This window comes from Cucurbita pepo, chromosome LG01 (genome assembly GCF_002806865.2).
Source record: "Cucurbita pepo subsp. pepo cultivar mu-cu-16 chromosome LG01, ASM280686v2, whole genome shotgun sequence".
NCBI lineage: Eukaryota > Viridiplantae > Streptophyta > Magnoliopsida > Cucurbitales > Cucurbitaceae > Cucurbita > Cucurbita pepo.
Genome location: NC_036638.1, coordinates 1,658,553 through 1,671,434, shown reverse-complemented (window position 1 = coordinate 1,671,434; position 12,882 = coordinate 1,658,553). Strand labels below are relative to the sequence as shown.

Genomic DNA, 12,882 nt, shown 5'->3' with positions numbered 1-12,882 from the left:
TCATCATAATGAGTCAATATTTTTATTATTATAATTTTTAAAAAATGTATATAATGTGTACTAAACACCGTTATGTATCGATTCGATGTTGACAAAGATATCATTATTCCGTGTAGCAGTTGTATAATCGCTTAATTTATTAATAATTTCAACTAGTCATTTTCCATTAATTATTTAATTATAAATATTTTTTTAAACCCTAATTTTGTTTTTCATGAGGCCCAAAAATAAGTGAATATTAATCCTAGGATTGATTGGCCCTTTTATACCTCCAAAAGCCATTTTTAAGTTATTACAGGTAAAAATATAATGGTAACTTTTTTGAGTGGGTAAGTAAAACAATGTAATTTCATTTAATTTATAGGCCAACTAGACTTATATATATAGAGCTATAAATATTTGAATCTATAATTTAATAACAGAGACATTAAATATCTATATCCACCGTCCTATATTTGTCATTAAATAAATACGTTTAATAACTATCAGTAATTTTTATTTACAAATATCTTTTTTTTTTTTTTTTTTTTTTTTTTTTTTNGATTAAAATGATTTTACATTAAAAAATAAAGTAAATTAAAAAGAAAATGGGAGGAGAAATTTGGTTGTATATGGTTAGTCAAAGTGACAGCCATGGACAAAAAAAAAAAAAAAAAAAAAAAAAAAAAAAAAAAAAAAAAAAAAAANTGTCATTTATGTCGGAGCAGATGAATGTCAATGGGTCAATTTTAGCACATTTTTGTAGAGTCATTTCCACCAAATTAATAAATAAATAAATAAATAAACTTTTTTTTTTAATTTTAATTTTAATTTTAAGATCAATTATTGAATGTGATGACCAACATTATTAGTCCACTCTTTCGGTGAGATTCATAAATCATTTATAAAGTTCTCCAAATCCGTGGGGGAACTTTGTAGCTCCGGTGGTTTTTGAAATTTGTGGGCGGAAGTAATCTGAAATTTTAAGATGGTTGAGTCGATGACTCGTAGGGTTATTTTTTTAATTATTAAAAAAATTATATTAACCCATTATTAACCTTGGTTACTAAAGTTAAATACTTTTATTATTTATAATAATATTTAGGCGAGAGTTGGGTTAGATTGTAACCCTGTCTTCCCCTTAATTGGGTGACCCAACAGAAAAAATGTCAATTAAGGGACGCAAATGGAGTTCCTAAATTTTTTCATTTTATTTTTCTCTACGTATTGAATATTTCAAAGGAACAATCCACGTGTAATTTGTCCAATATTTATAAATTATTTAAAATTTTGAACAAAAAATCAATAATATAATTATTTATTATTAATTTATTTTTAACTATCAAATAACATTTTTTAATGTCTAAAACATAGAATGAAATAAACAAATAATTTTCATTCACAAATTAAATTATTTAAGAAATTTGAGTCTATATTTAATATATTTATTAATACGAAACTCGACAATTAAATGTATATTTAAAATTAAAAATGTAATATTAAAAATGAATAATGAGAGAAAGGGAGTTTCTTTGCTTCTTCCTTAACAAATCAATATTAATATAAGATTTTAATTAATTAATTAAATTTCATGGGCCCCACCAAGTCCCTTTTAAAAAAATATATATAATATAATCTTAATTAATTAATTATATTTACTCTAATTATAGTACATTTATTTAGTTAATTAATTTAATATTTTTATAAAGTAAATAATGTTAATTTCTCTACTAATATATTAATTTAATTAATAGTATTAGAAAAATAGTTGTAAGTTTCCAAGGTATTGCCTTCTGGAAATCAACTTTTTGACTAAGGAAAAGGTCGTTTACTTACTGCCCAAGTCTTTCTTGGGAGAATCAATTACGTTTTTTTTTTTTAATGCGTATTAAATATATTTTATTTGAGCTGGCAAAATGTGACACGTCATAATCTTCAATTAATTTTTTTAGAGAATAAAAAATGTAAATAATTCTTATTTTTTATGGACTGAAGGGACATAATATTCAAAGTAAAAAATAATAATTAAAAAAATTACATTATTGTTCTTGGTCAAAGTTACCAACTCAATATTCTCCATTAGTTCATACTTCTAATGTCACTTACTTACTTTATGATTTTAAATAACTAAATATTTTTATTTATTACATTTTTTTAAAGAGTTTAAAGTTTGACTAAATGTTAGAAAGGGTAATTTTTTATTTTGATTTTAAGTAAAACGAATGTGAGTTTTAAGGTCAATGTCTCTTGATGTCCGGCTCTGATACTATTTGTAGCAGTGATCTAATACTGTGTGTAATCCTAATACCATTTGTAACAACTCAAGCCCTAGATATTGTACATTTTGGCTTGTTACATATCGCTGTCAGTCTCACGATTTTAAAATAATATGTTAGATAGAGGTTTTCACGCTCTTATAAAAAATTATTCGTTTACCTTTTCAAGTAACGTGCGGACGTTACATTTTGATAAAATTGGAGAGATCTAGAGAGAAAGAGTGGAAACGAGGAATTGATTTGTTTTTATTTGTATTTTCATTTATTTTAAATTTAAAAAATAATGGTGGTGATAGAAAATATTTGGAAAAATACACGTTTAATTGTTTTTTTTTAACCAATGAAAAAAAAGAAAATAGAAAAAAGAAAAAACATGAAGCTAAGTAAAAAAATAAATAAATAAACGCACAAGGTCCCACAATGCCATGTCATAAAATCTTGCGATTACAAATCGATCTGACGAGTCCCACAGCGCCACGTAGGCAACAGTGGCCGTCACCGACGACTAGCCACTTGTAGCCGAAAGAGACCACACGTCCGCACACGTCCAACGCTGACATGGAGGGCCCCACGAAGCGACAACGTGGCCCCGTCAGCGTCGTCACGCGCTTTGTACGCAATAGCTGTAAGCCACGTATTTGTTGTATCTTAGCGCTCTCTCCTATACTGGGCCCCACGCACGATGACTTTTGACCTTTTTTCTCCTCTTTTTAAATAATAATTAACAATACTAAATAAAAACTCCGCCACTTTCTGGTTTTTTTCCGTTGTTTTATTTTATTAAGAAAAAAAAAAAAAACAGAATTTAGACGTAGAAACAACCGAAATTCCCTCACTTGACATGTGTTAAATGTTAAATTATATATTTCCACTCCTTAAATTTAATTTTTTTAAAAATTTAAAAGTTCAATTATTTCTATTTACATGTGTATTATTAAGAAAAAAAAAAAAAAAAAAAAAAAAAAAAANGCGTGATTACCACGCGCCACTTTAGCGCGTGAAGTTTGTTTGATTTAAGAGAGGCTGTTGCCGGATTCAACAGCCACGCTTAGACCATCGGAAACAGGAGGTGTATAAATAACCACAAGCTACCTGAATCTCTTCTCCCTCGCTTCTTCGGCATCAAGATTTTTCCCTCCCTGTTTTCGCTTCATTATCGTTCTTGATTTTTCCTGCATTTCGCGATCCTTTTCAACCTCTTTCAGGTTCTTCCCCTTTCTCCTCTCTCTCTCTCTCTCTCTTTATTTTCCTTCTTTGAATTTCTCTCCTATTTACAGTCGTTTTCTGTTTCTAATGCCCGCCGGCGTAAAATTTGGCGCTCAAAACCATAACGTTTGGTGGGGTTTTCACGTTTATGTTGCTAGGTTTTCCGTCTGTGTTTTGAACACTTTTCCCCTTTAATCCATGTTTCTATGGCTTTTTGAAAGTTGGAAATCACTCGATTACTTTTCTTCCCTCTTTGGGTTAATTCTATTTGATTAGTTATTGGTGTTGCTGCTGCATTTCGGTTTCGTTTCAATTTTCTCATTAGAACTCTTCATTTGTTTCTTAAAAATCTTCTGTTCATCGGGGGTTTAACTTTTTGACGACGCAATATTTGACATTAACCGAACATTGGGTTTCCAAATGTTCGCGGATTTGATGGGTTTTCATTGATGCGTCTGTTTTACGTGTTTGGCTTTGAGGATTTTAGGTGTGTGAATGAATTCTGGAGTTGACTTTGCTTGTCGTGGTGCAATTTGGTGGGTTTATGGAATTGAAATAGGTTTTTTCTCTTTGGGGTTTATGCAATTTGGAATCTCTACATAATTTCCTGAGGAGTTCATTTCATATACAGTTGAATGACAGCCCTTATGTTTGTTTCTGTACTGGCCTACTGGGTTACTTTCTTTTGTCCTTTTCTTCTATGGTGTTTCCTCTAATATGATTGATTGGTTCCTTTTTTTTTCCCATCCGCAAAATCAGATTGGTTTGCCTTTCTGTTTCTAATATTAAATTGATGGGACATTTACTTGTTGTCGTCACATTTGATATTTGATATTTGATATGATATAATAATAATCTAGCTCGAATTTTCACCCCTTTTTCAATTGGGTTCTTAGATTATGAACTGTAAAAGCCACGTTTCTGCTTGATGGTTGGTTGCATTTATTGCCCATTCATTGAAACAGCATCTAAAATCTTGTTTTTAGTATTTTACTGATTCTATGGCCTTCGGGAAAGTGAATCTTCATTTGTTTGTCCATTTGTTTATTTCTTCGCATGCTCCTATGTAGGCCCATGATGCGTGGTTGCATATGGTGGTGTTTCCTCTTTACTGTGTGGCAGTGGTGGCCTTTTGTATACTCTTTTTAAGCTCTTCTATGAGTTCTGCCTCTTCATAACCTGTTTTGTTACACTCTTTTTAGTGTTCTACGTTAGTATTGAAACTGGTTCTTTTCTTTTATCTTGTTTTCTCCAGTTTTAGATCTGCTTTGCTATTACTATTTAAATTTGTCGGTTTAGTGATGTTTTCTTCTGAGATGTTGTGATTATTTGATCGAATTTTGTGGCTCAGAAGCTCCAGTTTGTAGAGCTTTAAGATATCTAGAACTTTGCATGCCTATTCACGATGGAGTTTGATTTGGTTTTATGCACTTGTACGGCCACTTGAAGTCTTACTGTTCTTCTCTGTTATATTATAGAAGCAGAGTATTCTGTTCCAACAAATAATGAGATCATATTTATTTTCCCAAAGCTTTACACTTAACTGTATGAACTCAACTTTTCAGGTGGTTCCATCTCTCAGTTTGTAAAGAGGACATAAGTGCACTTGGGTTTTGAATCAACCACCAAAACTTGACCAAATGGATCTTAAACCAAACCATAATTCTCCCATTCTCTCTGACCCTGCGCCTATCACCAAGTCTAGGCTTGGTGTACATTCGAATATGTTGCCATACTCAGCTGCTCCAGGAGTTGGGTTCGCTCCGAATTTGCTACTAATCACGAGGAAAAGGACCGGTGTGCTCGATGACGTTCGAGCAAGCATCTGGCTAGATGCAATGAAATCTTCATCTCCTCCTCCTAATAGGATAGCCAAGGATGTTGTCAATGAGCTTCCATCGTTTGATCCAGATCTTCTCTATTGCAGTTGGATGGTACTGTTTCTTTTACTGTCATGTTCTGATGTTGGACAAGTTTTATTGATCCTGGATGAGTTGTTTATGTACAATATGCCCCTTTGTTACTTTCAGGTTAAGTATCCATCAGCACTTGCGTCGTTCGACCAAATCGTAACTCAGGCGAAAGGTAAAAGAATAGCATTGTTTCTGGACTATGATGGGACTCTTTCTCCAATTGTAGACAACCCTGATTGTGCATTCATGTCTGATGCTGTAAGAATCTGTAATTCCTTGTAAATAAGTTGCTTAGAATCACTCCATCTTAGCTACTAACCTTGACTAACCTCTCTGCAAATCTCTTAGATGCGTGTGGCTGTAAAAGAGGCTGCAAAACATTTCCCGACTGCTATAATTAGTGGAAGAAGTCGTGACAAGGTATGATGCTTCATATGTTACACAAATATTTGCCAATGAATCCAACTCGTTGATGTGGTCGTAAGTTTCGAGTTCCCTTGTTTTTGTTTGTTCAGGTTTATGAATTTATTGGACTAAATGAACTCTCCTATGCTGGTAGTCATGGAATGGACATTATGGTCTCTGATAAACACTCAACTAACGATCAGGTAACGAAATGGGAGTTGTTGTCGTTTTATCGACCGATGTCTAAATCTTTCTCGTTTTGGATGTTACTTTGACAGTGCTCTTACATACATTCCTTTCATTACATAGGGCAAGGAAGTTATGTTCCAGCCTGCTAGTGAATTTTTACCCTTGATTGACGAGGTACGAACCGACTTTTGGCGTACTAACATATATTCATATCGTGTTCGAGCATTTGAATGAAGAAAGTTCTCTTGTTTGGACAGGTTTACGAATCCCTGATTGAAATCGCCAAGGGAATTACTGGAGCAAAAGTTGAAAACAATAAGTTCTGTGTGTCTGTTCATTACAGGAACGTAGATGATAAGGTACCTCCCTCTCAGACAATCGAATTGTACAAGATTGTCAATGGAGAATATGAATATTGAACATATTTCATTTGATTGCTTTCTTCTCTCCAGGACTGGAATGCTCTTGCAAATCATGTTTACGACCTTTTGGAAAACTACCCTCGACTGCGCGTTAGTCACGGTCGTAAGGTACTTCGATATCATTAATGAATGCTCAATCAAATTGTCATTAGATACTAATTTTTCCAAAGAACAACCTTCAATCTTGCTTGTATGTGTCTGATCGTCCTGTTTTGAATTCATAGGTTTTAGAAGTACGACCTGTGATTAGCTGGGACAAGGGCAAAGCTGTTACGTTCTTGCTTGAATCTCTTGGTAAGAAAGACAATGTCCATAACCCTGGTTCCCATTTAAGAACATTCTTACACATGGTTGTTTAACCTCTTCAAACTGTACTCCAGGACTAAGCAACTGCGATGACGTGCTCCCAATCTACGTCGGAGATGACCGAACCGACGAAGATGCCTTCAGGGTAAGTTTATCATCTCATTAATTCCAGCACCCTTAATCTCTCCTCTGAGAAGTCCAATCTTAAGAAATGAAGCGACTTGAATTACAGGTTCTGAAAGAAAGAAATTGTGGTTATGGCATATTAGTCTCTTCAGTGCCAAAGGAAAGCAGTGCAGCCTCATACTCTTTGAGAGAACCATCTGAGGTACAGACTCTTTATATACTCAACCCAAACTCCGCCCGAGACTGGGGAGATTCTATAACAGGATCATGAACCCAGTTTCGATTACCGTGTCATGCTTTTAGTACCCATTATCTCCTGCATTCGAGTCGTTTTTTGGAGGTGTGGTTTGAATCTGATTAGAGTTAGGATGTGATATGGAAAATGCAGGTGATGGAATTTCTGAAGTCATTGGTAACATGGAGGGCGTTGGAAGAGGGATTGAATGAATAGCAGAAATTGATATAAGAATGGTATAGAGATAAGTATAGGGAAGGAAGGAAGGAGGGGAAGCTGAAGTTGAAGCTGAAGGAGGAGGAGGAGGAGAAGGGGTATTATTTTTGGAGCAGAGAATCACAGAGAAGAGGCAGGATTTGTGAGAGTTGCCCGTTTGTTGTTCCTCTGCTGAAAGGTGTTCATTATTATTGTGTTGTTGTTCATCATTTTGTAAAGTCAAAGATGGTGCAATTTAATTAATTACTTTACTTTTCCACTGTTTTTGTTGAAGCTGATGAACAGAAAGGAATCTTTATTCTTTTATCTGTTTTTAGACCCTTACTTTGTAGATTATAATGTTTAAGTCAGCAATGCAAATCATTTGTTTCCTTCTTGCTATTACAACATGTTATTTTTAGTGCAACGTGTCGGGTGGGAGGATTATCGCGTTTGGCCTATTGGTCGAGGATATATGCTTCAAATATTTGAGCTAAATTCAAGTTGACTTTGATAAACAAAACGTGGGATGAAAATAACAAAAGAGCATATAACAAGAGTTATGATGCTTTTCTTAAACATCCATGTGCTGATTTGAGAGAGCGCTTACCATTTCTTGAAGCAACCTACCACATCACTCAATACATATGCTTAAATATTTTACTATAATGTTATGAAATTAATAGCATAGGATAATCGAAACATAATTAGGGTTTCGAACATATATGTTTAAATGAAATGTGAGCTGTACAATAATTTAGCCCGAGACCATCGCTAGTAGATATTGTTCGCTTTGGCCCGTCACGTATCGTCATCAGTTTTATGGTTTTAAAATGGTCTTTTAGGGAGAAGTTTCCACACACCCTTAAAGGAATGTCTCGTTTTCCTTTTCAATCGATGTAAAATATAACAATCCACCCTCTTGGTGGCCAGTGTCCTCCTAGCGAACTGCCCGGTGTCTGGCTTTGTTATCATTTGTAACAGCTCGATGCCACCTCTAGTAGATATTATCCGTTTTGACTCGTAACGTATTATCATCAACCTCACTACTAGGGGGAAGTTTCCACACTCTTATAAGTAAATTTCGTATGTGAGATATAAAAAGTTTTTAGGGTTAATTTAGAAAAGAAGTAATAAGTAAACATGATCAACCAAGGATTTATAACATAATAACATTCACATGGACAAGTTTCAGTGTCTGTACGTAATCTTTTGTCTTGCTTGCCTCACAAACAACCTTTTTTTTTGTCATTAATGAACAAAATCTCTTGATAATAGATTTGCATGTTCTTTCTTCTTCTTCTTCTTCTTCGAATTACAAGTTGAGCTTGTGTGTGCAAAAATGTCAAACCCTAGGATTCCTCGTCTCAATCATTTCACATAATTATGTCTGTGTTTTTATGTCTTTGCAACACACACACACACAATGGGGCTATATAGCCAACCCTTATGCTCAGTTGAGTTCATTTTTCTCCTCCTTCCTTTCACTTCCATGCCCAACCTCTCTCCCCATCTTCTCGCCCTCACCGGTTCGGTTTCTATGTCGGGTATTCATTTTGTCAAGACCCCGAGTATATATCTTCATATTTCTACGTGATATTGTCTATTTTAGATTAACAAACATCGCCAATTTCATTGGAAACCCTCTGTCCTACACGATCATACAATTCTTAATAAGCCCGTGTCGTATTAACGCGTGGAACGACCTACGTGAACCTATATTCTTTTTCGACCCTATGATTTCGTGGTTGGTAGTGTATATGATGCATATTGAATGGCCTCCCACAGGTACACAATTGCTTGATCAATAAGATTAACACTATTTGTACGTACCATAATTGCTTAAATTTTAAGGGAACCCAAAGTTCTTTTAAACTTCACTACAAAGCCTTCATCAATGTTTATTATTATTATTATTATTATTATTATTATTACCATCTTCCACTTTTGCCCCCTCCTACCCTAAAGGAACACAGGTTTCTAACCCCATAATTAATAACATTTTTTAATTTGATTTTACCAAAACTCATTTAATATAATTTTTTTTATTATAACTTTTATTTTATAATTATTGAATTATTATATGGTATAAAGGTTGAGCTCCAATATTTTTAATTTCATTTTAGGACATTCAAATCATTACGTAAACGACATAGGAAATGAACCGAATAAAGAACGTATTTTTGAGTTCGATAACATTTGGGGTGGTGGATTCAAACTCCCGATCTTGTCGAGACTACATGTAACAACTCAAGTCCACCACTAGCAAATATTGTCTACTTTTACCTGTTACATATCATCGTCAGCCTCACAGTTTTAACACGCATCTATTAAAGAGAGGTTTCCACACTCTCTTAAATACTTCGTTCCCCTCTCCAACCAATGCGTGATCTTACAATCTACCTCCCTTGAGAACCCAGTGTTCTCGCTTGCTAACACACCACCTTATGACTGGCTCTAATACCATTCACTACTAACAAATATTGTCATATCGTTGTTAGCCTCATGGTTTTAAAACTCGTCTACTAGAGAGAGATTTCCACACCCTTATAAAGAATGATTCGTTCTCTTCTCCATCCAGTGTAGGATCTCACGGTACATATGTCAAGCAAGTCATAAACTATATGAAATTAACCGACGCGAAAGGTTACGTATATATTGTATATTATATGAATGGTATAACAATATAACAATAAGTCTTTATTATATCTATGTACAGAAATATTGATAAAAATGACTTCAAATTTGACCCTTTTGAACACTAAGAACATTCTATTAATTATTTATATGTATAATATGAAGTAAGCATTATAAAAATCAAGAGAAAAAAAAGAGGCAATTTCACTTCCACAGCTCAATCTGACAAGAAGTTGAAGTGGATGTTGGAGCATTTTGTGGGACTATAAGTTCTTGCTTGGAAGCATTCTCTTGGCTGAGCTGAGAAGCAACATACTTATCAAACACACGCCAATCCGTGAGCTGATCCGCTGTTTGTTCATTATTATTGTTGTTGTTGTCGAACAGAAACAGCAAGTTTTGGTCGGAAAGTTGCTGTTTTGGCGGCGACGGTTGGTAGTTGGAGGCTGATTGAACCAATTTTTGGCTCTCTAAAAGTGGTAAGTGAAGGAAATGTTGTTGGGGTTGGTAATTGGTCAAATCCATCTCCTTTTTGCATGGGAAGTAATTCGAAAGATGTTGAGGGAAGCTTGGCGAGTCGAGGTCGGGCATAATTGCCGCCATGGGCTCGTCGTACCAACACGGCGATTCGTGCTCGTTCATTCTCCGATTAACCGTGGCTATTCTCTTCTTGAAAACCCTACACACCACCCATCCTTCTTGCTGTAAACAACAAAGGATGTTGTTAATATCAATACAATCAATTCAACCTTAAAAATTGTATTAACTCGCCTGTGGAGCGCCGTTTTCGTCGGTTTCGAGTCGGTACTCATGCATGATCCAATCAGACTTTTGGCCATTCGGGGCTCGACCTTTGTAATAAACCAAGGTCTTTCTCATACCAATCAAGTCATGCTTAGAGTAAATGGTCTTGTCTCGGCCAGTTGCTTTCCAAAACCCAGCGGCTGTTGCCCTATTGGTTCGAGTACCTGTGGGATATTTCTTGTCTTTGTGGCTGAAAAAGTACCATTCATTTTGATCCTCTGCCCCCAGATTACATATCTCTATTATATATTGAGTATCAAGTTTAGAAGCTCATATAACAACATAATCATGTTCATGTTCATGTTCATGTTCATGTTCATATAATTATTTATTGATAATACCTTGGAGATCCCATGGTTCAATCTTGTAAAGATCTACATCTTTAATCACATCCAAATCAATCCTCCTTGAAGAAATCTTCTTTCTAAGATAATAATCCACAAGTTCTTCATCTGTTGGATGGAATCTAAATCCAGGAGGAACATCTAAGAATGTGTTCATTGTTTGATGTTAGCCCTGAAAATCATCAATTTTGCCTAATGGGTATCAAATTCATATCAATGTGTATCAAAATCAATCTTTTCAGTCATATCCAGTGATATCATTAAAGTAAATGGTAATCATGGAAACTCATCTTATTGCTTAAAAAAAAGAGAGAAAAAAAAATTAGGGTCTTGATTTTTGTTGTCTCCCAATCAATCATTCAAAATCTTTCTAAGAATCTTCTCTAAGATACATTTAGAACAGATGCAATAAGAAACAAGAAAAAAATTCAACTTTAATTGACTTTTTTGTCGCACAAAAAAGTCAAATCACATGGATTTTGAGAAAATTTGTTGAAAATAAATGATACCCAGAAGAGGAAAAGTGATTTAAAGGTAACCCAATTCATAAGAGATTGAAAAGAGAACTCACAAGAAGAAAAGTTTGAATCTTTGTTGCAGAGGAGGAGGAAGAAGATAACCCTAGCTTTGGTTTCTGCAATGAGACACAGAATTTGTTAAGAACAAGAAGAAAAGACAGACAGTTATGTTGTGGGGAGGAGTTGATCTCAGGTGGGAGCTAGCTGGGGTTGTCGGAGCAGATATGTCTGAGAAGAATTAGGGTTATATAGAGAGTGATTGAAGAAGGGTTTGGTTTTGAGAAGAGAGCTGAAAGAGACCCAACTGTGAGAGAGAGAGAGAGACAAGTTCATGGCACAAACCCAATGTCCTTTCTTTATAAAGCCACCTTCTTTTCTTTGGCTGTGACGTAATGGAACAGCCACCTCCCTTCCACCCACAAAGTTGTTTAGTTTATCCACGAAATTATCGTTCGGGTTCGAGAAAAAAATGAAGAGGGGTTCATATGATTCGATGACATGAACAATTTAGACGACTCAACGCTAAACTGTAAGAGTCAAGTTGAGTTAGATTTTCCTTATTCGATTCGGTTGTGTTGAATTCCTGGAACACCGAAAATACAGTTTGGTTCGAGTTAAAACATTTTAGTTGGGTCAACTTGAATAATTTAAGAATAGGGTTCACAACTGATGTCAATAATGTGTCGTATCTTGTAAAAGTTTGATATTTGAGTTTTTATGAAATTTTAATGGAGAAATAGGATTTTTTAAATAGTGATCTCTAACCTGAAAATAGAGAGTTGGGTTCCGTTGTGAACCATGTTAGAATCATTTGGATCACTGACCCTTGGTTTAAAAAATTTATCGAACCCAATCCGTGTGTAACCCTAATTAAAACTCGAACGTTTTTGCTTGTTAAATCAGGCATGTGCTATCTTTTTTGAGGTAGATCTCTGTGGATGTGGATGGGTGGGCCGGAATGTTGATTTTCGTAGTCCCTACCATTTTGGTGTTGGAGTCTAAGCTGCAATGAAGCTGAAATGGTGTGATGATGATGGCGGTGGTGAGGGAGAGATCAGTGGCTTCATTGCCATTGCTGTTCTCTGCTGCTATCAAATGGGGTATTATAAGATGACCTCGTTTCTTATCAACGTTTCAAAATTATCATTGCAGTAGAAAACCGTTAGAATATTGGACGAAAAGTCACCGCTATCTTCTTCTTCTTCCGGCCCCTCCGCCGTCACCATCTTCTTTCTTCATCATCTTACTCTTTGATGCTAAGTATTTCTCTCTCGATGTATCATAAACAATGTGACGGGATGTGAATGAATGTATTCATGCATTCATA

The 12,882-nt window shown here is 34.8% G+C and overlaps 2 protein-coding genes across 5 annotated transcripts; one reads left to right on the top strand and one right to left on the bottom strand.

The window, feature by feature from the left end:
- The first annotated feature begins 3,316 nt into the window (after positions 1-3,316).
- LOC111788808 (trehalose-phosphate phosphatase A-like) lies at positions 3,317-7,654 on the top strand. 3 transcript variants are annotated; one of them, XM_023669329.1, is made up of 12 exons: positions 3,317-3,460; positions 5,027-5,395; positions 5,492-5,632; positions 5,723-5,794; positions 5,890-5,982; positions 6,089-6,142; positions 6,226-6,327; positions 6,421-6,498; positions 6,615-6,684; positions 6,771-6,841; positions 6,929-7,024; positions 7,211-7,654. In XM_023669329.1, the coding sequence occupies exons 2-12, from the start codon at positions 5,102-5,104 to the stop codon at positions 7,271-7,273; spliced, it is 1,134 nt and encodes a 377-aa protein (XP_023525097.1). In that variant the 5' UTR covers positions 3,317-3,460; positions 5,027-5,101; the 3' UTR covers positions 7,274-7,654. The 3 variants fall into 3 exon arrangements, with proteins under 3 accessions (XP_023525097.1, XP_023525107.1, XP_023525116.1); XM_023669339.1 differs by lacking the exon at positions 3,317-3,460 and adding an exon at positions 3,537-4,671; XM_023669348.1 differs by lacking the exon at positions 3,317-3,460 and adding an exon at positions 4,689-4,894.
- A 2,342-nt stretch (positions 7,655-9,996) lies between these two features.
- LOC111809777 (NAC domain-containing protein 7-like) lies at positions 9,997-11,864 on the bottom strand. Of its 2 annotated transcripts, none has more exons than XM_023696203.1 (4): positions 11,609-11,864; positions 11,035-11,209; positions 10,661-10,932; positions 9,997-10,591 (listed from the first exon to the last, which is right to left on the bottom strand). In XM_023696203.1, exons 2-4 carry the CDS (start codon positions 11,192-11,194, stop codon positions 10,094-10,096), a joined length of 930 nt encoding a protein of 309 aa, XP_023551971.1. In that variant the 5' UTR covers positions 11,195-11,209; positions 11,609-11,864; the 3' UTR covers positions 9,997-10,093. The 2 variants fall into 2 exon arrangements, with proteins under 2 accessions (XP_023551971.1, XP_023551975.1); XM_023696207.1 differs by having other exon boundaries at positions 10,661-10,911.
- Positions 11,865-12,882: the final 1,018 nt, after the last annotated feature.

Coding starts and splice junctions, on each gene's coding strand:
- LOC111788808 (XM_023669329.1), top strand. CDS start 5,102: ATGGATCTTAAACCAAACCATAATTCTCCCATTCTCTCTGACCCTGCG. Junction 6,143..6,225: donor TTTTACCCTTGATTGACGAG/GTACGAACCGAC, acceptor TTGTTTGGACAG/GTTTACGAATCCCTGATTGA. Junction 6,685..6,770: donor GTTCTTGCTTGAATCTCTTG/GTAAGAAAGACA, acceptor ACTGTACTCCAG/GACTAAGCAACTGCGATGAC.
- LOC111809777 (XM_023696203.1), bottom strand. CDS start 11,194: ATGAACACATTCTTAGATGTTCCTCCTGGATTTAGATTCCATCCAACA. Junction 10,933..11,034: donor TGAACCATGGGATCTCCAAG/GTATTATCAATA, acceptor AATATATAATAG/AGATATGTAATCTGGGGGCA. Junction 10,592..10,660: donor ACGAAAACGGCGCTCCACAG/GCGAGTTAATAC, acceptor TGTTGTTTACAG/CAAGAAGGATGGGTGGTGTG.